This window comes from Cyphomyrmex costatus, unplaced genomic scaffold (genome assembly GCF_001594065.2).
Source record: "Cyphomyrmex costatus isolate MS0001 unplaced genomic scaffold, Ccosl1.0 scaffold21, whole genome shotgun sequence".
NCBI classification, from domain to species: Eukaryota; Metazoa; Arthropoda; class Insecta; order Hymenoptera; family Formicidae; genus Cyphomyrmex; species Cyphomyrmex costatus.
The window spans coordinates 731,831-755,893 of record NW_017276147.1 but is presented as its reverse complement, the minus strand read 5'-3'; the positions used below and the strand labels follow the sequence as shown (position 1 = coordinate 755,893).

Sequence of the window (24,063 nt, the reverse complement as noted above, 5' to 3'; positions counted from 1 at the left end):
AATCTTCGCGTTTCAAACTGCTTTCAGCATCCTATTTATTCAGAACCTCTACTTGCGTGTGTAGAAAATTCAATTTTCTGTCTATCGTCCTTTCTCTTCATCTCCGCCTCTTTCCTTTCTTCTTTCGTCCTGTTGCTTTGTCACTTTGTCTCGGTTGCACGCCTTCCTGGCCTCGCGCGAAAAAAGACGTCTAATACGAACATTATCTCCCGGAAAATAAATTGCATTCGATGCTCTGCAGGTTTTACTTCATTCGTTTGAGAAGCAAGATACTAACGGCGCTTTTATGCGCCCAAACAGTAAAACAAGCCGCGGAAAATCAAAAAAATTTTGTGATGTATACATATACACCACGATGAAGTACAATAACGAAAAAATAAATAAATAAAAGCAAGAGGATACGAGAGACAATTTAAATAAAAGAGATAAAAAATAACGACACAAAGGATTACATTTTTCAAAATAGTATATACTATTATGTATATACTATTATATATTATATATTATATTATATATAATTTCAACAACCAAATTACGTCGTAAAAAATAGACGAACATATTACTTGCTCTATAGATAATTCCGCATGTAGTACGTCGCATGCACAAGAATTCAAAGATCATCGTATAAAAGTTTATCAAGAGGAATATTTAAATGTAAAAACGTTTCGGGAGAATTAACTACATTATATCAATTAATAAAATTATATCATAGCAATATTCGACAAAGCGATGCAGAACTACGTTCTCTCGTTTCATAAATTCTTTTCACATTTTTCCTATCTATCTCATTTAGACATGCGATAGACTTCAAAGAGCTATGCAACTAGATGTTATAGTCGATAATTTTGTTAATTATTTGTTGTTAAAGAATAGCATCACAATACATTTTTCATGTACAGCTAATAAGCAAAAATATAACTTAGAAATTGGCTCTTAAAAGACTGCAATCTGAAAAATTATTCTGACATACCGCTTTATAATGCATAAGAAGAGTCTATTCATAGTTGATAAATAAGATCGTACGATATTAAAACATTTAGCGAAGTCTGTCAAGATCTAAGAAAGATGTTTTGCACATAATTAATTCGTGACATCAAAATAAGAATAGCTTCAATAGAACTGTTGATTGACATAATGCATTTTGATTGAATTATAATAATTTTTGATTAACGCAATAAAGTATAAATAATTGCATCACTTCATGTGCATGTGATATAGTTATTTATACATTTTACTATTTATTGTTTCCACAAACGTATCGAATCTGTAAGAAAATATCCGTATAGTGACTCTAAAATGAGAATGTTCCAATTGAGAAACTATAAACAGAGGGAAACGCGATACGTTTATCACACTGGGTGCTCGAACGTGATCGTAATAATCAGCATTCGAGGGTAATGTGCACAGAAACGCACGAGTCTTCTTATTCCTTGGCGATCGAGTTTGTCGGAAAACTCGTTCGAAGAATACTCGCAGGAAATTTCGCCCGTTCTCTTATTCGTCCGTCTAAATCACGACTCGAATACAAACGCACGTGCGCATGAGATCGAATCTTTTCGCAAAAGACATACCAATCCAAGAAACGAAGATCTGTCTCGAAGCAGGCGAACTCAATCTCTATCATCGCATCTCGCGACAAGAATAAAGAACTAGCGAGGAATTTCTTTGCAGATCATCAACAATATTTTTGTCGAACTTTCTCTATATTTCCGCGGCAACTTCGTCGAAAAGCGAAGCAAAAGTGTAATCTGTTATATTTCAATAGAATAACAATTCGAGAATAAAAGATTTCTTGAAAATTGAACTTAGGAATACTGAGTATGTATTGATTGAATGCACTATGTATCTACAAAAAAACCTTTCATCACGACCAGAGTGAGAATTCAAAAGATTCATTATTTTCTAACTTATTTCCATTATTTAACAATGTAGCTATCTTGTATTGTAGTTATTTGACTTAAAAAAATTTAGCGCATAAATTATCTTGCCTTCACGCAAATGTAAAATGTATCTATTAAATATATTTGTATGTATACGTTTTTAGAGATCTAATTTGTCAAAATTAATAATTTCTAAAATAAATTAAGAGTACTGCAAATATTACATATAATAAAATTATCTAAATAAGAAATATAGTATTGTATATTATAGGATATACTAACCATAACAATCAGTGCTGGATCTTTAACGCTTTAAATAATTCAATGTCAATTATATATATATTATATATACATGACATGTACTTGTATATATTACATATTAGGACGCTCGCACGGAATGCAAGAGATTCAGGTTTAACTCCCGACCGAGATAATATTTTACGAAATAAATTTTCTTTACAAATTTCTATCATATTAAGATCTCTTTAATAGATGCCTGTTGAGCATCAAAATTTATTGTGATATTATTTCAGTAGTTTAACAGCATTTTTAATCTTTCATCGCACAGTTCAAATGACTAAACATGATATATATGCAAATACTAATATATATAATATATTCGTTATGACCAGTATATCCTATTTCCTATTTGTTGAATTTTCAAATGTACCGTCCAATAAGATTCTTAATAAAATTATATTCCACACGCGTCTACAAATTTGTATCTCATAATCTTTTTTGTAATTATAATTTATATACGATACATTCAACAACATATACATATATATAAATATCTACACTATAATGTGCTTTCAATATTGAAAGTTTATTTATGCCAATTATTGCTGATACTTACAAAAAATTAATAATAAATACTAATATAAGTGTGCCATTTCTAAAAATACAACAAAATTTCTATAAAAATTTCTAATAAATTGCACGAATATTTTTTACACTCCCATCATCTGTCAATTACATATACATATATATTTTGATAATGTATACTATTTTTATATTATGCGCTTTTATATTTTTAAAATTTCTAAATATAATAGATTCTAAAATCACAAATTTCTAATCTACTTTTCAAATATTAAAAAACAGTATGGATTGCATTATCATTGCAAAAATTTGTTGAAAAATGCTACGTCTCTATTAAGATTGAAATACTTCCCAGGTAGAAAATCTCACGACATCCATATTGGCAATTTGAACAAAAGATAATCAAATCCACTATTAAAAGAGTAACAAATTAAAAATGTGCAATATAGATTCGTGTACTTTAATTAACCCATTTTTTAACGTATTACGATGTATACTCTGTAATACTCATCTCGCGCTGCATTCGTATTCTCGCGCAAATCCTGTTTCGCAAAAAAATCATATTGTATATATATATATATATATACACGGAGAATCAAAATTTGGCAGAATATTCACGTTTACTGTATGTATTGTGTATTTATAGGGTACGGGAGCTAACTGCCAATATTTACCACGAGAATTTCGAATCATTGAGCGACGTTGTCAAATTTATTATTCATAAGCGCTTTTACCAAAAATTGCCATGCGCATTATTAAAATAACACTTTGAAAGATTCAAATTTATTCAAGCTGTTAGCTACAAATTTGTTTGCCAATGATATACCAATTATTACATGTCATTTATCCTTGTATCTCATCTTTCTTAAATCGCAGTATATGATAAAAAGAAATGTTAATTCACCAATATTTTTCTGAAAATTTTCAATGCGCTTCTTTTAAAACTGCTATTTCAAAATCATTTGTCTCATTATATCTTCAATGATTTAATATTTCCATTTTTAGCACAAATTAAATTTCCGTTTTTTAATATTACGGATACTATTGTAAAAAAAAAGGATATAATTTTCGTTTCTATCTCACATAAATAGCATACGTATTCAAATAGTTCTTCTTAAAATTAAAGTATTTTCTGACTTCACTCTCAGCAATCTTTAAAAATAAAATTTGAGTTTTATTTAAACATTATAAGTATTACATATTTTATACAATATCGACTAATAAATCGACTGATATTTGGTGATATGACGTGCCTTATTTTACATTTCTGATTAAAGTAAAATTCAGGAAATTAAAGTCGCGTTATATCCGGAAGAGCAGCTCAGTTTCAGTGCGCTCCTTTCTCTAATAAAGAGGCAAGGTTCACAAAAAGTTGGCACTAACAATGAATCACGATATGACGATAACCCGTAAATCCTTTTGTATCTCTGAAGAAAATACCCATGAAAACCTCAAAAAAATTTTTGTTATCAAGTCAAGTTATCAAATTTATAATAAATTCAATTTGCATCCACTGATAGCGACCGGTTGTGCTTGTTTAAAATCAAGAAATCGGCGCTAAGATAAGCGCAGCGATATATCATGGCATGAGTTCGGCCTTTTGCCATAAATAAACACGTACTATACGTAAGTAATAATTACTTGTTTCAAGTATTTTAAAAGTTCATATATACACACACAAATCATAAATCCATCAAGATATATTCAGAAAAAAAATCCCAAGTTTAATATTACACTTCAATCAAGATTATTAAATTGAAGCAGATTCGATTTGCTTGTAAATTCGATCACTTTTGTAATATTCTTCAAAGGAAAATAAATTTTTGTTTGGAGTACATAAAAATGAGTTTTTTGAAATTTGTAATAGTAAGTACATTTTAAGATTATTATCAAGAAAATATTAAAATATATTAAGATAAGCGTTATTTAAAAAGGATAGAGTAAATTCATGAGTAATCACTTTTTTAGCAATAGAACATTTTTTTGTATCTATAGCGAAACATGTTTTTCCTATTATATAATTTAATTGGACATGCATATACACACTTCGGTGATAATGATAACAATATTCAACCAATTTCTACGATATGCCAGTGTCATCCGTTAAAAATATCGATTTCATTAATAGAATCAATATATACAGTCAGTATAGCGACTCATTGAGTCGCGCTAAAATCTCGTAAAGTCGTAAATTACAGAAAATAAAACAAAATAGCCAGTTTGTGAATGACGTTATTTTCGCTTCTCTCGACAGTCTCGACTATCGTCGATCGTGCCGATAAATACAACTTTGATTCACTTGGATGAAATATTATTTCGAAAGTTACGAAACTTCTGACTGTCATTCATATTTTGTTAGCACTTTTATTTTTTCGTATTTCTTTTCCGAACGCGGATCCGTGTGTGGTTATCCGATCCCGACAAAATTTATGCGTCCGTGGAAATCTCGCGAAATTTTTTTCGTATCGAATTCCGAAACGAAGACAATCGAGTTGAATCACGATAGAGGAGGAGCGGAGCGAAAAATACCGGATTATGTCCGATCGTGGACAGCGCCGAGATGCTCCCGGCATACTCGGCAAATATTAAAACACCAATACGAAATGAAAAGAAAACAATTTACCTGTAGCCACGGTGAAAGCCAGTGAAAGCCCCCGGCGCGAGTCGATATCCTGGACCGCGTTGAAACGGATGCAAATTCAGACCTGAATTAGTATTCGTGTGCCGGAGCATAAGCGCATTCGTGATAGCCGGCAACCGACCGTGATAAAAGCCGCAACGAACGCGATCGATGCGGTTTTTAATCCGTTAGATTAAAAGGATTATCACCCCGTCCCCGTTGACTCAACGAAATCTCCGATAGACGGTCGAGCGCGTTCGAAAACCGTCTCGATTGCGCTGAATATTGTCGCGAGTCGCGCTTCGCACACCGTTTTGGCGCGCGCCAACTTCATAGTGGCGACATCCTGCGTCGGCACCGCGGAGCAAATGGCGATTAACTGTTCTTACTTTCCTGTCTTACCAACGGTCGACCTTCGAATGGATCGCTGTTTTATCGATTAGGATGACACAGGTGCGTAACAGGATTACCAGATTTCAAGTGTCTTTTTTGCGTTCCATCGCCTAAAAGCTGTTTTCTTTTAGGAGACACAAATGTCGTTCTATCTTTATTGACTTATTGCTATTTATTAAATGATAGATTAATAATTTTTATTTTATTAAGATATACATATAGTTTTAAAATCTTGTTCAAATTATACAGATATTCGTAATTTTGGATGGGCCCCGACGGGACACCCCAAACTTCGGTACTTTACCGAAGAGCTATATTTTAAACATAAAATCGCAGTGCAATGCGTAAACAATGGCATTCCTGATAACAAAATACACTCAATCTATAAACTAATCCAATAATTTCTGTACTGTATAATGTTGCGAGTAATATGTGTCAAATATCTATCAGGACTAAAGACAATCTTTATTTATGAGCACAAAATAATAACTGTTGCGTTATTTGTAGACAACGCATATAAATCAACAAACGTTTTATATTAAAGTGAAAGAGGTTTTTATAAATTCTCATGCATATTTACTTAATCGTATTTTGTACTGATATATAACTCCTGCAAGTAGAAGAAAAAAAATAAAAATATATGTAATATTATGTCGATCAGTTTTTTGGAACCCATTTTGTCAGATGCTCATTTTTTCTTATCTAATATGAAAAAGATTATATTATTGCAAGATTGCAAATAGTATTACAAAAAATGTTATATCTCCAAGATATTTTCTAAATTGTATTTTTATGTTTCTAAAGTTTTACTTTCTTGTGTTTTTAAGAAATATATATAGTTCAAAAATAAAGTATAAGTCCCTACTGAAATTACGTCACAAAAAAGTTACATAACGAAATATCGTGTAATTAAAACAAATTAAATAACGGATTACTCCACATCGAGTACATACGTGATTTTTTAAATCACGTAATTTGAAAAATCACATGATATTAGAAATAATTTCATCTATCATATAATTTAATAGTTATTGAATTTTAAATAATTAATAGAAAATATCACCATGTGATTTATCATTGTATCATAGTGACAAAATAAAATTATACTCCTGCGATGCCTAATGAATGATTCACCGAATAAACGAACTCGCGCTCACAAAAGATTGGCAAATCAAATGTTTATAAATTCGATAATCAAGCAAGCACTCTATAATTATGTTTCGCACAATATAACGTTGAACAAAAAAATTTTTTTTTAACAAATTTTTGTACAATAAAGTTATACATTTTTGAACAGTAAATTGCAATCAGTTAGTGTGTATTAATGAGATAATTATAAGAATCCATTGGTGTGTGTTTGTGTGTGTTGTGAAATTAAATTAAAAAATGAATAAAAAATGGTCAAAAAATTAAAAGTACAAAAATAAAACATGTATACGATTCAATCAACCGACACCGACTCGTGAAGTTTTTGAACAATCATGTTCGTGTGAATCTCGTTCTATTTGTATTCTATTTGCTTTTAAATAATCGGCACTCGGCATTTCGGCATCAGTTTATATATGTCAGTCGGCATGGATGATGGAAGTCATTCAGTTTATTTGTAGTAACGTATTTCTGCTGTCCTGACTGTGTCAACATTGACTTAATTTGAAAGCAGGTGTGCTATAAAAGAGAATAATTGTGGTGACGCGTTCGCTATTGCTATATTTGTATTACATATTCTTCAATATCCTCACTTTAGCATTCCTGACATTACTTCTCCAGAATTGCTAACCTAACCTATATTCGTAGAAACTAATGACTCGTTAACGTATTTATGTGATTTTTAGGCAGTTGTGTGTGACAATAAATAATGGCGTCGGGATTAGAGAGTTATGTGAATCGTATCCTTTTTATATAATTTATTATTCAACAGAGTTGTGACAAACATAATAAATGTATTAACCTTTAACTTCGATAAATTTACTTAGATACGGTTTCCATTATCACGTCGGACGGTAGGAATTTTATCGTGAGTACACAAATTATTGGCAAAAATTATGAATATCCGATTTACATACATACACAGTTTGTAATTACTTTGTACTCTGCTCAAAAATATAATTACAGTAGAATACAATATTATGTTTACATGATTTTCTAACTCATGATTATTAAATTTTTAATATTCCTATATTTATGCATGTTTTTTGATATTAAAATTTTATTCATTAGCAGAATGTAATAATGTAACTAAATTTTTTAAATATGAAATATTCAGATAGCATTATCAGATCATTCTAATTCTCTTTAGTGTCTTATAAATATTTCAAAAATAAAGCTACATAATTCTTTGAAAATGTTTCTCACAAATGATTGACATTTCAAAACTTTGGCTATGTATATAATTGCATTCTGCTAAAAAAATAAAATGTTAATATCTAAAGCTACATATATGTGTGTGTGTGTGTGTGTGTGTGTGTTTTGAGAAAAGTTATACGTTCAATATCCCTATAATGATTCAACTTATCTTCAAAAACTAAGTTTTTGTTTCAGGGTACGCTGAAAGGTTTTGATCAGACTATCAATTTGATTCTGGATGAATCACACGAGCGTGTATACAGTACAACACAGGGAGTGGAGCAGGTTGTCTTGGGTTTGCACATTATTAGAGGAGATAACGTGTTAGTATAGTTTCTTGAGATACAAACTGTGTACATACAAAGTAGTTTTAATAATCATATAATAATTGTTTCTTTTATTACATTAGTATTTATCACTAGAAAAATATAGAAAAATAATTTCACTTTGCACTAACATTTATATGAAAATAAATATCTAACATAAATATTCATAAAGAATACGCATTGCTTATGGTTTACTTCTTTTTTAGAGCGATAGTAGGAGAGATAGACGACGAAATGGACGCGAGATTGGATCTATCAACAATAAGAGCTGACCCCCTAAGTTCTATCACACATTAACAAATGTATTTGAAATTGCAGTTTGGAATCGTCGTCTATTCTCATCTAAATTTAAAATAAGAACAATCGCGCATTAGAAAAAAAATAATACAACTTTTCACCTAGGTTGTATGTTGTACAAAAATCTTCCATTTATCATATGTAGACACGTTTAGCATTAATAATTGTATTTTAAAAAGTGCACAGAATTAATACAGCGGTATTTACATCATTGAAACAAATCGGAAACTTTCGTTTGCATCAACAACTCTCGTCTGTACAAAAATCTTGCTATATATAATAATAGTAAACTTTACAAATGTATTTTCTTTATAAATGTAACTTCGCTCTGCGTTTATATAATATAGCAATAATAATAAACAAAAATATATAGATTAACATTGATTAAGGTCTATAATTCAATGAAAGTCAATATCTTGTATCTATTCTTAGATTAATTTCAAAGAAGATACATACAACTAGAAATTTCTGCCTTTTTATCGCAATATTAACATTAAAGTTCAGACACGCAAGTCTGTACTACAAAAAAGAATCAATAAAGGCGCTAAATAATTAACCTGCATCGGAAATGTGCGATATAAAAATCATGATATTTCGACATATGATTTACATGTTTCTAATTGGAGCGTTTGGAATCTACACATACTCATCTACCTTCTTCTTGAAAGCGTAAAAAAATACTAATAGCGTTTTCACTGGCGTGCATTCAGTGCACATTTAAGTTGTTATACTACTCTAATTTGAATGTGTATAAGATATCTCAATTGATAAAATATATTTTTATCAATGTATATTTTATCAAGGAATACAATAAAATGTAAGAATTGAGCGGTTTAATTTGTTTCTATATTTTCATTAAACATATACCTTTTCATCGATTTACGTACGACTTTAAAGTGCACTGAATGCGCACTAATTCTGTTAATAAAAACGCTATAAGTTACATATTTTGCAAAATCGATATACATTAATTTTTTTTACAAAATATTGCAGTTTATCTTAGAATCCCTATATTATCTCCATGATACGTGAAATCATGCATGTCGATTTACGAATCGTGGATGCTAATCGTGAAAAGTAACATGAATTTTACAGACCACAGGTATTCGCGTGTCTTTTGTGGAAGACGTTAATTATCGATTCAAGCATCTTTATCAATCTTCGCTTAACATTTTAAACGTTCGTGTATTTTAATCAATTATTTCGGCGCGATTTACGTGTGCTAAGTGTCTTTTCGTAGAATCTATTTATTGTAGACGATCCGATACATATTCGTATTTGTCTACGTATAAATATCTCTTATATTATAAACTTACATGTCTACTTAATGTTCTTGAAAATTATGCAACGATTTATAAATAAGAGTGATGAACTCAGTATAGTCTGAGTGTTGGAATATACCGACTTTCATGTGATGTTCCAAAGGAAAATTGCACATGTATGAGCATTGTGATATAGTTTCTCATTATAATTTAAAATTTACGTACCATGAGCTATCACTCGATAATTCCCAATTTATCGTTCATAATTATCCATTCATCCGAATATTTATTACGTCATTAAATATTTCTCTAGAGTAAATCTACAGATTTAATTTTATGTAAATCAAAGATGTGTGTACATATTCATTGATAATTATTTGTAAATAATATTTATAAATATTTACATAAATATTTTTCAGATTTGTAAGAAATAAATCTGTAGAACTACGCAAGAAAGTACTTTGATGTATTTTCCAATACATAAATTGGAAAGACTTTAAAATGTGCTTTCGAGTGTTACACACACACATATACACACACACCCACACACACACACACACACATACACGAATTCTTTCGCTTATGAGAATTATAATGAAAGGTATTCACAATCTATTTTTCCTAATACATCTTTTAATTATTGGTCACCATATTTGTCCTACTGCGATTTCTCCGGCGAACACGGCCACCGCGTTGCCTACTGCCCCAGTCGTCACTACTCATCGGACCAAAATTGGGTCCATTTGATCCATTCGGACCGAACGGATCACTGCTACCACCACTGGGACCTCCAAAATTATTGAAATTGCCACTGCAAGGATAAGGCGGTCCTCCTTCATAATTATCCGGTCCAAAGGTACCCGGCCCAGGACCCAACAATCCAGCCCCATTATTACGCTGCGCGTTGAAACGTGGATCGAAATTCATCTGACTTTGAGGTGGCATCGGAACAGGTCCATTCATACCCATCGACGGACCATGTGGCATGCCCATTGGCGGTATGTTTTGCGGTGGCATCGGCCCAGCGTTCATCATAGGCCTCATTGGACCCATGTTGCCCATGCTCATTGGATGGTTTGGGCCCATCGGACCTATCATACTTTGAGGTGGACCTGGAATGCCACCAGGTAGTGGACCGCCAGACATACCAGGTCTTACTTGCATGCTGGCGGGACCAAGACCCATGTTGGCTCCCATTGTCTCCATTGGTTGCATCCCTTTAGCCATCATCGCAGCATTGGTCGCATTCTGCGAAGATTGTTGATTGGAAGCTGCTGCTTCGAGAGTTTTTCGTCGTGGATCTGAACGAACACATTGTGGCGGCGATTTTGGTGTCTCTTGCTTAGCCTGTGGCGGTGGCGACATTGGCGAGTCGGCTAGTTGCTCAGGCTTGGTGATACGGAAGATTTTACGGAGGCGCGGATCATATTTGACCTGTGCATCATTCCTCGTTAGCTTGAGGCCAGTGTAATCCGGTCTGGGTATATCGACTATATAGACTTTGTATGCCATCGGTGGATGCGAAGCGATACTTGCGTCGATCTCAGTGCATGGTATATGCGCAGGTGCCGGTTTGAACGGCAGGCTCAGTATCTGCCGCAGATCAACATCGGATTTAACACGCAAATCTGTATCACCAAAATCACCAGACTGGAAACGTTGTCGGAAATCCATGTCTTGTCGTCTGAGATCTTGATCTGCTCTCGTGCGAAGATCGGTATCCATGTTAGCGTCCACCGAAGTAATACCGGAACTGTAGATGCTCGTTTCTAGCCTAAGAGGTTTCTGCTCTCTCTTCACATCAGAAGATATGCTAGGGCTGCTCGGTTTCTGCTCAACTTCTCGACGTTGTCTGGGATCCCGAGACATTCGTGGATCTCTAGATACAGACATTGTTAATGAACTCGGGCCCGGTGACCGCCTCGGACTCGATGATGTCTCGTTATCTGTCTTTGTATCTTGCACCGATTTAACCTTCGCGTCTTGATTCGAGTTTGCCGCTTGTTGCGTCTTGTTGTTCGTGGAGCTCTGAGCCTTCAGAGTAGATAGCAACTTGGATACCTCGGCACTGATGTCAATCTTGCTCAAGTCACCTAATTTGTCCACAATAGCGGCCGGCTGAGGTATGTTGGATGTCGCAGATTGGAAGTTCTCTTTGATAACGACATTCTGAGTCTTCTCGATGGATTCAATATCGTCTTTCGAACTATCCACTATGGTAAGATTACCTCCCTCGTCGTCATCGTCGTCGTCATCTTCGTCATCCGAATACCAATCTTCGATTATTTGATCGGTATTAAGTGCATCGGAATCATTATCCATGTTTTTTAAACTGTCCTGAGCCGCGCGTTGCTGCTGCTGTATCCGCATAAACAATTCTTGCGCCTTCTTTGGTAAGCGGGGCGGCATTGCTTCGTGAACTTCTATACATGAAGAAATGAGATGTTCGCCTGTTAAACACAGTTATAATTATATATTTTTTTCCAATTATCCATATGTGTGCATAATATTTGATATGAATAATATTAATAACGATAAAAATTGAGAGCAATATATAGTACAAAATACCAATTTTAGTAAAAAATAAAAAAAAACGCACACACATAATAAGTATAGGTAAACATTATTAAATATCTAATAATATATTAAATATAGCTGAAGAAAAGAATTAAAAAATAAGATAAGAGATTCTTACTTTGTTCGCTACTATGGAGCTTTCCCTTTTCTTTATCCTCATCTTCAGTTGGCACTTCAATAATAAGCTCCGATTCCTCATCTTGATCACTTTCGTCGTCAAGTTTATTTTTAGTAAGATTTGCCACTTTATCAGCTATACTATATACAAGTGGTGGCGGTTTTTTTGCATTCAATAACTGCCTCAAGTCAATATCTTTCCTCTTTCTCAACTATAAATATAGATATAATAATATAGATATAAGTTTTATAATAACTGTATCAATGTTATATTTTTTAATGCAAATTTAGCTGTAAACGTAATTCACAACAATATAAATTATAATATAAATTTGTGCAGTAATAAATTTAAACTATATGTATACCTCATCTGATATATTTGTTTCTTCTACGGTCTTCACATGATCTTCTTTTGTTTTTTCAACAGTTTTATTTGATTCTGCAGTTCTTTCGCTATAGAAATCTACAGGCGGTGCAGCAATTTGTGTTTGTTGAGTGGCTAAACCTAATGCCGCGTTCGGAAGTTGAAGACCAAGTTCATTAGCTGACTGCATTAGCATAATTTGCTCGTAAGGAACTCTGTCTTCATCTGATCCCCATCGCGTCTTTTTTCCAGAAGGTTTTCTATCCCTCATATTAGTTTTTTGCTGATTTATTTGTTCTTCTATTTAATAATTAAATAATTATGATTTTAGTATAATTGAAACAAATAAAAAAATATCACAATATTTTGTAAAAACTGATCAATTTCCATTTATTAAAAGAGAGAATTTACCTTTTTCATCTTTTTCATCAGCCTTTTCCACGGGTGCTGATAAATTCAATTCAAAGAGACTAGGAATCTTTTGATTTGTTACATCTTGTCCTTGTGCTAGAGAACGTGCTGTATTATTTATCATTATTACTGCACCTTCTCTACTTAATCTTGGAAAATCACCAAGAATTTCCTTTGGTGCAGTTTCCAAATGTTTCAAAAGAATACCTTTTATCTGAAACAAAATAATTCAAAAATAGAATTACTTTCAGTAAACTAACAAATTTAATATAATTCATTTCGTTTCTTTTTTATCAGTATCAAATATTTTTTATTTGTAACTCACATATTGACACTATAATATTTTGCTGTAAACTAACAATATTATGATATTATAAAATTACGATATATACCTGTTCGTTTAAAGGCTGATGAGAAAATTTACAATTATCACCCTGACTGCACTTTAAACCTGTGTGGAAGAACTTGCAAGGAAAATCATGATGCATATAGAGGCACTTGTCTCGTTTTGCACAACAATCCATAAGGTAGAATTTGCACAATTCCATCTTTCTGGGTGGCAAAGCGTTATGTGAATATGGACAATCATCTCCTCTGTGACACTTTCCTTGCATGTAATATACGCAAATTGTGTCCGATTGATCTTGTCCATGATCATTGTTCTGCTGACGACGATTATTTCGATCATTTCGCGTTTGACCCCGCGTCTTATTCTTACCACGTTCGTTTTTGCCACCACGACGTCCTAAATACATAAAAGCGTTAACATAATGAAATATAGTTGATAAATTATAATTTGAACAATTTTAATTACATAATGATGATAAAATTATACATATAATACTTTAATTATATTATCGCAATTAAAAATAAAAATATCTCTACCTCCTCCACCTCCACCACCACCTCCTCCACCTCCTCCTCCACGTCCAGCGCTGCGTTTGCTGTCATTTTCTCTATGTCGATTTATATTGGGTCTTTCCTCATAATCCGAATTGTTGTCAAAATTCTCATGCTCATTTGTACGCCTGGGAGAATTATTCTCTTGAGAATCCTTCCTGATGGGCGAAGCTCCTCGTACAAACAGCATTTCATCTTCATCCTCATTCGTGTTCTCATCATCACTCAATTTTCGTTTCTATATCATACAATATCATAAAAATTTAATCATAAAACAAAGACAACTTTGGTTTTCAAAAGAATATTTAATACAGAAAACATAATATTTGATGCACTTGCGTAAACGAAATCTATGATTGTGAATTTTACATACCTTCTGATCTTTAGCACGATCTTCTTCTCTCTCATCGCGCATTCTTTTCCTGACTTTGTTTCTGTTGTTTTTGCTTTTCGGCTTCGATTCTTGACTCTTTCCTCCATCCTCCTCCATCGCAGCTTTAATAGCTTTTTCCACATCTCCAGCCCAGTCTTCAGTCGGTCCCTTATATTTCAAAAATCGCTCATGCTTACCAGCTGCTTGTGCACCTTGCGATTTTTTGTTCTTGTTGAATTTTGCATCAAAATTCTTAGTTTTTGCAGTATCTGGCTTTGGTGTTGGCTTGGCAACCTCTGCTGGCACATCATTTGTTGCAGAGTTAACTGGTTCATCATCTTCATCTGATGGAATTTCTCCATCTTCCAAATCGTTATCGTTGCTGCACATTAAAAAAAAGAATATTATGAGAATTATGTGAAAGATCCACAATACAGATGCTTTTCGTATAAGTAATCCTTGAGATTCGTAAACTACTCTTCAAGTATTATTTATCGCATTAATAATAACTAGTTTACTTCTTATACATCATATTTGTTTAAATAGACATTTATATTTTTTAATACAATACATGAAGAGTAAAATAATTAAATTGTGTATAATCATATAGCTATAAACTTTTTAATTAAGACAAGATGTTCTAATTCAATAGAAATTGCAACGATGACAATTGCAGAGTTTCTAAAATAGAATAGAATATTTATTCACTTCAGCGTTTTAATTGCAGAATTTCTATTTTTAATGTTTCTGAGGAATATTATCCTTCCTTGTATATGAAATAATAGAATACTTTATACGTAAAATGACGAATTATTTTAATGAAATATATATGTTTCTGCAATATATAGATATACACGGTAATTACGACACAATTGTGACTTCCTTCGTGCACGAAAAATTATTAAATAACATAAACTTGAACAGGATAAGATATATATATTTGCGTTTTCATTTTAATTCGTTAGTGTATCGTTCATACATTACTGCTAATACATGACGAAAATGAGCAAGATCTGATGACGTTTGTTACTCAAAATACATTTCGGCGTTATGTACATCGAAGCACATTGACGAAACGCATTTTTCGATCGTTTCGAAAATTAATCGGCATGAAAATTGTGATAGATCGCACGCGAACATTTCTCATCGGAAATGACGGTGCTCATAAATTTCTACAAGAAAGCGCATCTCTCGATTTATGTTATCACCTCATCATAATTCATAATAGCCTGTCTCGGAATCTATCACGAGTGTATGGTGATGGTGGTGATGGTGGTGGTTGTTGTTGTGCGTGCGTTTCGTGCGTGCGTGCGTGCGTGCCTGCGTGCGCCGCGGCGAGCTAAAAATGACGCCGAGGCAAATTCATGAAGACGGACTCGCGATTGTCGCCAAGGTCAAATTGATAGCGCAAGCAGTCATTGAACAGGTCGACAGACTATATACGTATCGCGAAGGAGACGCTCTCTCCTGCAGGGGGAAAATCCAGATTGCACGGTCTGTAACGTGGCGGCACCGTAGCTACTGACCGTGCCGAAAACATCGATTCACACCGCGTTAACGGAGAGCCAGAAGAACAACGAGAAGGGGACGGCTTATGGCGCGAGACAGGGGTTGCACATTCGGATGACGTAGAAACCGATCGATGGACGAGATCCGGCGGGAAAACGAGCAGGTGCGCGTGCGACTACCAAAGATGACGGCTGAGAGTCACGGCTATCTGCTGTAAACACGCACGCATACACTCCAGCCGTGTACAGACACATGAAAGAAGAAACGAAAGAATTTTATATGTACGAGTCTAATTTTCGCGGAAGTGTTTTCGATCAATATACTGTGTCCGCTAATAAGAGATAATGGTTTCCCCAATGAGAGACACAGTGAATCATTACATACTCGTTTGCCAATGCTAGAGATAAAATGATTCACTGTGTTATCTGTTCCTCTTGTCCACAATCGCGCTAATTTAGCAAATTGCGTTTAGCAGAAAAAAAATCTAGATTTTGAAACTTTTGGACAATTTTTTGATATGATTGGTTTAATACATTTAGATCCGATGAGGAACTAAAGATAAGACCATATGAAAGATTTTTACAACAGTTGCAAAGCTGCTTTTCTCCTTGGCTACGTTCAGCAAATAAAACCTCTTCAGATTTTTTGAAACTATATTAAAATGAAATTTTTTAATTGAATTCACGCGTACTTTAATAAATAATTCATACTAAATAATTGATTTTTTTTTCAGAATTTTGACTATTCTTTAAACACATATATACATTTATTATCGACATCAGATCTCAGATGATGTTGATAAAATTAAATGTAATGTCTTTAATGTACATTACAATGTACACAGAATCTGAGGAGCGCTAATCAATTTGCGCTTAGTCATTATTTAATACGATTGGTTCTTGCTTTTAGTCCTCACTTGATCTAATGAGTCAATTCTAAGCAGAATTGTAAGACTCGTATAATTTGTTCTCATAAAACTTGTAAGAACTTATGACTAGTATTCTAATTTTATGCATATGTATCGTAAGATACGATTATTAGTAAATATGTACGATTGTTATGAAATATCTAGGATTTTTTGTAAAATTTTACGGTTAGTAAGAAACTGTCTGTAAAGATATCGTATAAAAGTATAAGCATTTAAAAATTCTTATATAAGTTTTACAGAAATATGTTACACGCCTTATACGATTCTATGCTAAATTTAGACATATGTGTAGGAATTAATTATTAAAGAATCAAGTATGCTAACTAATTAGTTTTCTATGATAAACGCAGCCATTGCTTTTCCCTTTCACCTTCCGAATCTGAAGGACGAGATTTCGGCTTTCTATTATAATTACGAAAAAATTCTTTAATTTTTATAACACGTGTATATAATTTTTATAACGCGTTTTCCACTCAGTCTTCATCTTTTACTTGTTCTAAGAATTAGAACTAAAAAAGTTAAACCGAAATTAAAGTTTAGAAACAGGTTACTTGGGTTGTGTTCAGGAATTACGCCTAGATAACTCTAGGCTATAGTTTACGTTACATATATTATATCAAAACTGCACCCAAGAGTTATCTGAGCATAATTCCTGAACGCACCCTTGTGATCGATTGAGTAGAAAACGCATCCTATACAGCTGCGTTCAGAAATTTCACTCAAGATGCATTCAGATACCATTTTATTCTTGCTCCTCAACTTAAACAAGGGTAAAATAATACCTGAGTGCACTCGAGAGAAACTTTTGAACGAGGTCTTTTGGTAGGCAATAAAATCCTGATGATTTTTTCGCAAACATAATAGAAAACCAAACATACCGAGGTTTCTCGCCTTTCAGGTCAAACCATGTTCAGCTCTTGTCGTGTAAAAGGCGTTATGATGTCATTTGTATTATCCAATGTATTATCGCGTGTTTCTTAAATTTGATATTCATCGGTATATTTACGTACACCAAAATACCGCTAATACTTCGGCTGTATTATACACACTGCAAATATGTTACATTTATGTTTACACAACAATGTATCGACAAAAAAAAATTTCACATTTGGTCTTTTCGATACATTCTATTTAAAATTTCTCAAATGAGCTGGGATAACAGTACATATTACTGTGTCTGTCTATCAGTGTGTTTTTATACTTAAATAAGCCATAAAGAAAATTAGCGCAAATAAATAGCAAAAAATTCTTTTACCTTTTTTCTTATGTGTGTATATATATGTACATACATACGTAAAAATGTTCACTTTTCATGTTTGTACTATAGAGAAGAAGTTACATGATTGAGACTCTGCGAGAAAAAACAAAGGAAAAGCAATTCGCTTTATTAGCGGGGGAACGAACACGCGTTCTTGCGGAAATATCGTAAAGAACGTGAAAAGGCGTGAAAAGTCCGCTGCTCGAATTTGGAAATCGGATATTAATAAATCTGAAAAATTCGAAAAACAAATACGTTAGAATGTTTATAAATAGTCCACGAAGACTTGCGGATGTCAATTGGCACAAGGTCTTTTTCACATGTTTTCCGAAGGTCGAACTTACCGGAGATTAAATCGCTTCCCGACATTCTTCTCTTAAGCCCATTTCTAGCTACCAATGTATTTTAAACAATATAGGAATCTTATTGGACCGTATATTTGAAACTCAACAAATAAGAAATAGAATATGGATACTGGCCATAACGATCGAAGCTCGATCTTTAACGTTTTAAATAATTAAAAGTGAGTTATGTATATATCTACATATGTACTTGCATATATATTATATTTGTAGTCATTGAAAACTACACGTTGAAATTCGTCCGGACTTGAAAAAACAGGTAAGACTACGAATATGATATATATGCAAGTGTTGTTTGCAATACGTATATATAATATATACATAATTCACATTAAATGATTTAAAAAGCATTTTTTAAGAAAGCAATTATTTGAAAAGATTGTTTTGACTGTTTCTTATTCGTTGAGTTTCAACGTATTTTAATTTTGTCTAGATATAATTTACTTTTTACTTCTCCTATTTGTAAGAATTAGAAAAGGATAAAGAGTAAAATAATAAACTCGAATTAAAGTTATTCTACATTGGTAGAAATGAGACATTAAACTTATTTCCAATTAAAAAAATTTATCCCATCGATCGATTACCGAAATGTATATAGGTTGTCACGCAGGAGCATGATTACCAAACGGAAATAGAAGATTGGAGTTGCCTTACCGCTCTCATCGGGTTATCATCAATTCATCATCATTATCATCTGCATTATCATCAGATCATTATTGTCATCAGATCATCATCATTTTCATCATTATCATTACGACGAATTGTCATAATCATATAGTTATAGTGACGTAACCGTCGAAGGAACCACCACATTTTAAACATTGTCGTCGTTGCAATATTGTCGATTTAAGGGTGACATTAAAGTGGATGACGCCAAAAGAGATATTACGCCCAAAAGCTCTTCGCGTGTCGATTCTCGTTCATTGAAGAGTTTCTCTGTGTCTTTATCTGTTTCTGCCTGCTGAGTGTTGCGTGCGTATTTACGTATGGACGTGTCTCGTGTGTGTTAAGGGGGTAGAAACTAAAGGTCTTTGGACGAGTGTTCGATTGTTCTGGCTTGGAAGAGCATGTGTATATAGAGTGACTCGGATCTATCGCTCTCTTTCTCCGTCTTCATTTATGAATTTTGAGATGATCTTTTCCATAGAACGGACAAGGCCGTTTTTTCCTTCAATTTTGCATAATTGACCGCGCGCGATTTCTCTTTAATCAAAATTCAAATTGATTTTGAACGCCTCGATGATCGCAAATCGATAAAATAAAGTTCCCTTGGAATAACAATCGCTCTTGTAATAACAGAAAATATCTAAAAATTTTGCTAGATCTGAAAATAATTTTGTCCATCAAAATAATTATGTTAAGACTGATACATATATCGCAGCGTTGCTCACCATGCTTGAGTTTCCTATATGTAATTTATTTTGATGTAATTTTTCCTTCCAAAAATTATTTTCAGATATGTATCCAGCTAAATTTTTAGATACTTCATCAAAATCGTTCTTTCTATGAAATTCTAATTATAAACTTACATATACTTGTAATGACGTTCTCAACCGAATTATCTTTTACTGCCATACGGTTTAATATTCATAACCAGATCGGTCCCACATTTTTACTAAAAAATAAGACTATAATCAGAAAAATTATAGAAATTTCATAAAAACCTAAAATGCGATACATTCGAGACACTTGATATATTGCATGTGTCGTAGGAGGAAAAATTTAATGGGTTTCTCCTTTTATTCTACTTATACCGTCATTGTATGAGCGAGTGTAATCGATCTTTTGTAAAGAGTGAAAAAAAGCTGAAGAATCTAAGCGGTTGACCGGAAGTGACCCGGAAACGATCGATCCGTAATTTCTAAGCGTTTACAGTCTCAACTTGGATTTATGCCTCTGTTTCTATCAGATTAGATTAACTTTAATCTCAATTCAACTTACGCTTCATTTTTTTTCGAACTCTTAGAATTAGAAAAAGATAAAGAGTCAATTGTGAATTGAGATTAAAGTTTAACTACATTGGAAACGGGTATTATTCACGAATCGGAATTGGTTCGAATAAACTCAGTTTCGTATTGATTAAATCATTTCTACTACAAAAAAACTGCGCACATTTACTTTCCGAGAGAGATTGGAAATTTAGGATATTTATTTTATTTTTACGTTGATATTCCGAATGAATCAAAATATTACTGTCAGTTTTACAATCGCCGGTGTATCTTCTATAAATAAAAATAAGCCGGGGTTCGCCGCAACGCGATTCTCCCTCGTATCTTCTCTCTCCCCTTCCCTCCCCTCCCCTCCCTCTATTTCGTCAGAACTGCACTCCGACCCAATTCTGAAAATAATCCGCCGGGACACCCGCGGGATCGCAATCGACTCTCGAGAATAATTACGCCGCCATTTCAACGAGAATTACAGGAACGGCCTTGACCTCCTGTCCACCCCGCTTCTTCACTCGAAATCGATTCGTGGTATCCCGAGAGAGGAAATGGAGCGATCGGTAAAGGGGCCTTGCTCCTGAAAAATATCGCACACGAAACTCCTACAATGTATGTACATAATCACGTACTCTCTGAATCGTTTAGAGCGAATTGTCACTCTTGAAGAATGAAATCTCATTCTTGGGGATTGAAAATCGAGTCACTCTTCTTCAGGAGACTGGCTCAATTTTTTACACTGGCAAGAGTGAAATTCGACGTTAAAAGAATTTAGAGAGTAGATGTTTTTTTTTTTTTTTTTTCGTACGAGAGACATAGATTCAAGAATAGATCTGCGGATGCTGTTTTTCAATCGGGAGGAAGAAAGCTACGAAGGCTGCGGTATAAACGAGACGCGATGCGAAGCATATTTTCTACGGAAGAGGAAACATGAGATGCGTCGAAATTGAACGATATCGCTCGTTTTTTCGTCGCGCTCTGGCGGAACGAAAATAGAGGAGAGGGAATGCGTCACTACAGAGGGAGGGTGGAGGGGGGGGGGGGGGGGGGGGTGAGACGGAGATACGTGATTGTAGGGTATACGTGTGTATGGACAGGTGTGTGTGTGTGTGTGTGTGTATGTGTGAACGATGATTACAATGTCACTCGCGAGAAATTTTCCTTCGCTTCTATGTACGTAATGTAGCCCACATTCGGCGGTCGAATTAAAATGAGAATATATTTTAACCGCGCGGAAGAGTACGGAATAGTATATAGTTTAGGTGGCAAACCTTTGGATCAGAGTCTCAGCCGCGGAAACACTCTCTACTGCCATTTTCGCAGATCGAGTCTCGATCTGTGCGTATGCGCTCTCGGTGGTACCCCGGAGTGAAGTACCGAAATTCCTATATATCAGCACTGCGGCCGTCCGATCGGCGGATCATACGATCGATTTGCCCGACCACACTCGACAGGTCTTTGCTCTGACGGAATATAATCGCGTCGACCGAATGCTAGCATTTGGGAGAGCTTAATAAGCGCTCCACATATGAAACTGGAAAAGAAACTATTTTGTCTTTCTTTCTCCCTTTCTCCGTCGTATCTCTATCTCTATCTTTCTCTCTTTCTCTCTCTCTCTTTTTCAAAAACGATACTTTGTGTGTCACCGCGGACACTTATATAATGCGTTCTCTCTTCCCTTTTTCTCTGTCTCTACAGGGGGCTCGCTTTGTTATGCATTTTCATCACAAAAGACTTTTCGCGAATATTATTGACAGGCTCGGCGGACTTGTGTTTTTTTTTTTTTTTTAAAGAGCGAGCCTCTCTCTCCTTATTCGAACTGAATAAACGCGGATATACTGTACACTTTTCTCGGCTGGCTTTCCTACCCTCGGTTTCCTCCCTTTCTCTGTCGCCCTCTCATCGAAGACGGGATGATACCGATCTCCCTTTATTTTTTTGTTTTCACTAGCGATATCGTTTCGCCCCCTCGCGTGGCCCTCTCTTTCTCTTTCTCTCTCTCTCTCTCTCTCTCTGGATCAATGTGTCGCGCGTGGAAAATTGGAGTACCGTCAGATCGCACGAGCCTCCTTTTCTCGCAGTCGCGAGAACGACGTCATTCTGGCTGACGTGGCATACGGCTGACCCAGCGATCGTCGTGGGCGTCTCTCTCTCCCGAAGCGATTATCTTTTTACCTACCCACCCTGTCTCTCTCTCTCTCTCTCTCTCTTTCTGCCTTGCTCGCCTGCCTGTCTGCCTTGCCCCCCGCCGTCGTCCGTTTTGTGTGCCTGAGTGTGACGTCGTTGCGCGCGCGACGTGCCCGAAACGGAAGTGCGACGCGCTGAAAATGAGAACGCGCTCGCGCTTGCGTACTCGAAAACTCGCCGGAAAATGAGACGAAAAGAAGGGAAGAAGAGCGGAGGAAGAGGAGGAGGGGATCGAGAGAAAGAAGAAGAAAGCGGCTCTTTCTCTCGGGCGAGAAGTCTTTTTTTTCACCCCTTTCCCCGAAAATTTAACGATGCTTTCACTTCTGCGATTTTAACCGTACGAAGGCACGATTCTCTTTTACGACAATAACGTTGGTTCTCTTTCTTTCCTTTCTCTCTCTCTCTCTTTCTCCAAATAACGACGAACGTTTTTAGTATCCCCGAGAGCAACAGAGATAGGGAACGACGGAGCGGATTTTTTTTCGCAATGTTTCGCGACTCTTGCCGAGAGATTGAAGAACATATACGGGACGAAGGAGAACGAAAAATCTCGCGTTCTCTTGGAGTTGGAGAATCCAAAGGTGTCACGGATTCGCGTCGCTCCGACGTTCCGTCTCGGAACGAGATCGGCGGAACGACGGTCAAACGCGACGACAAACAAAATGTCTCTTTCTCTCTCTCTTCGTCTTTCTTTCGTTCGCGTCTCTGCGTCGTTCGGATCTCTCAGCAAGGGCGTTAAAACAGCATGTGGATGCAGCGAATAAATGAGTCGCAGGCAAAGACGAAGAGTACGAGATCGGTCGGACAGATGCGTATTATTTACTCTTTCAGCAGTCAGTATAAAAATGTAGCGGTTTATATGACGATGAGCGCAAAACTTCGGAGATCGAAACTAAACATGGCCACATCTGGAACTATTCTGAGCCTCCTAGCCAGACGCCCGTTGCGGAAACCGTCGGATGGCGGCGGTGGCGGAACAAACGAGCAGCAGGTCAGGAGGGAAAGCGACGCGCAGCTCGGCCAATCGCCTGCCGCGTCCGTCGATCACGTGGTCGCGCCCCGCCCCCCCGCTCGCCTCCCGCGTCCTCGACCAGCCTCGACCCGTCTTGCCCCGTCCCGTCCCGCCTCAATTCTACCTCTTTCTCATGATTCTCACGGTCCCCAACCCAAGCAGCGCGGCCGATCTCTCACCGC

At 35.2% G+C, this 24,063-nt stretch overlaps 2 protein-coding genes across 2 annotated transcripts; one reads left to right on the top strand and one right to left on the bottom strand.

The window, feature by feature from the left end:
- Positions 1 to 7,197: 7,197 nt before the first annotated feature.
- On the top strand, positions 7,198 to 8,825 carry LOC108773478 (U6 snRNA-associated Sm-like protein LSm8). Its single transcript, XM_018539298.1, has 5 exons — positions 7,198 to 7,375; positions 7,548 to 7,601; positions 7,689 to 7,729; positions 8,254 to 8,381; positions 8,591 to 8,825. Exons 2-5 carry the CDS (start codon positions 7,571 to 7,573, stop codon positions 8,679 to 8,681), a joined length of 291 nt encoding a protein of 96 aa, XP_018394800.1. The 5' UTR covers positions 7,198 to 7,375; positions 7,548 to 7,570; the 3' UTR covers positions 8,682 to 8,825.
- Positions 8,826 to 10,567: 1,742 nt separating this feature from the next.
- Positions 10,568 to 23,772, bottom strand: su(sable) (suppressor of sable). The gene is made up of 8 exons (XM_018539326.1): positions 21,954 to 23,772; positions 14,686 to 15,067; positions 14,298 to 14,550; positions 13,805 to 14,157; positions 13,413 to 13,626; positions 13,003 to 13,301; positions 12,639 to 12,849; positions 10,568 to 12,393 (listed from the first exon to the last, which is right to left on the bottom strand). The coding sequence occupies exons 1-8, from the start codon at positions 21,995 to 21,997 to the stop codon at positions 10,577 to 10,579; spliced, it is 3,573 nt and encodes a 1,190-aa protein (XP_018394828.1). The 5' UTR covers positions 21,998 to 23,772; the 3' UTR covers positions 10,568 to 10,576.
- Positions 23,773 to 24,063: the final 291 nt, after the last annotated feature.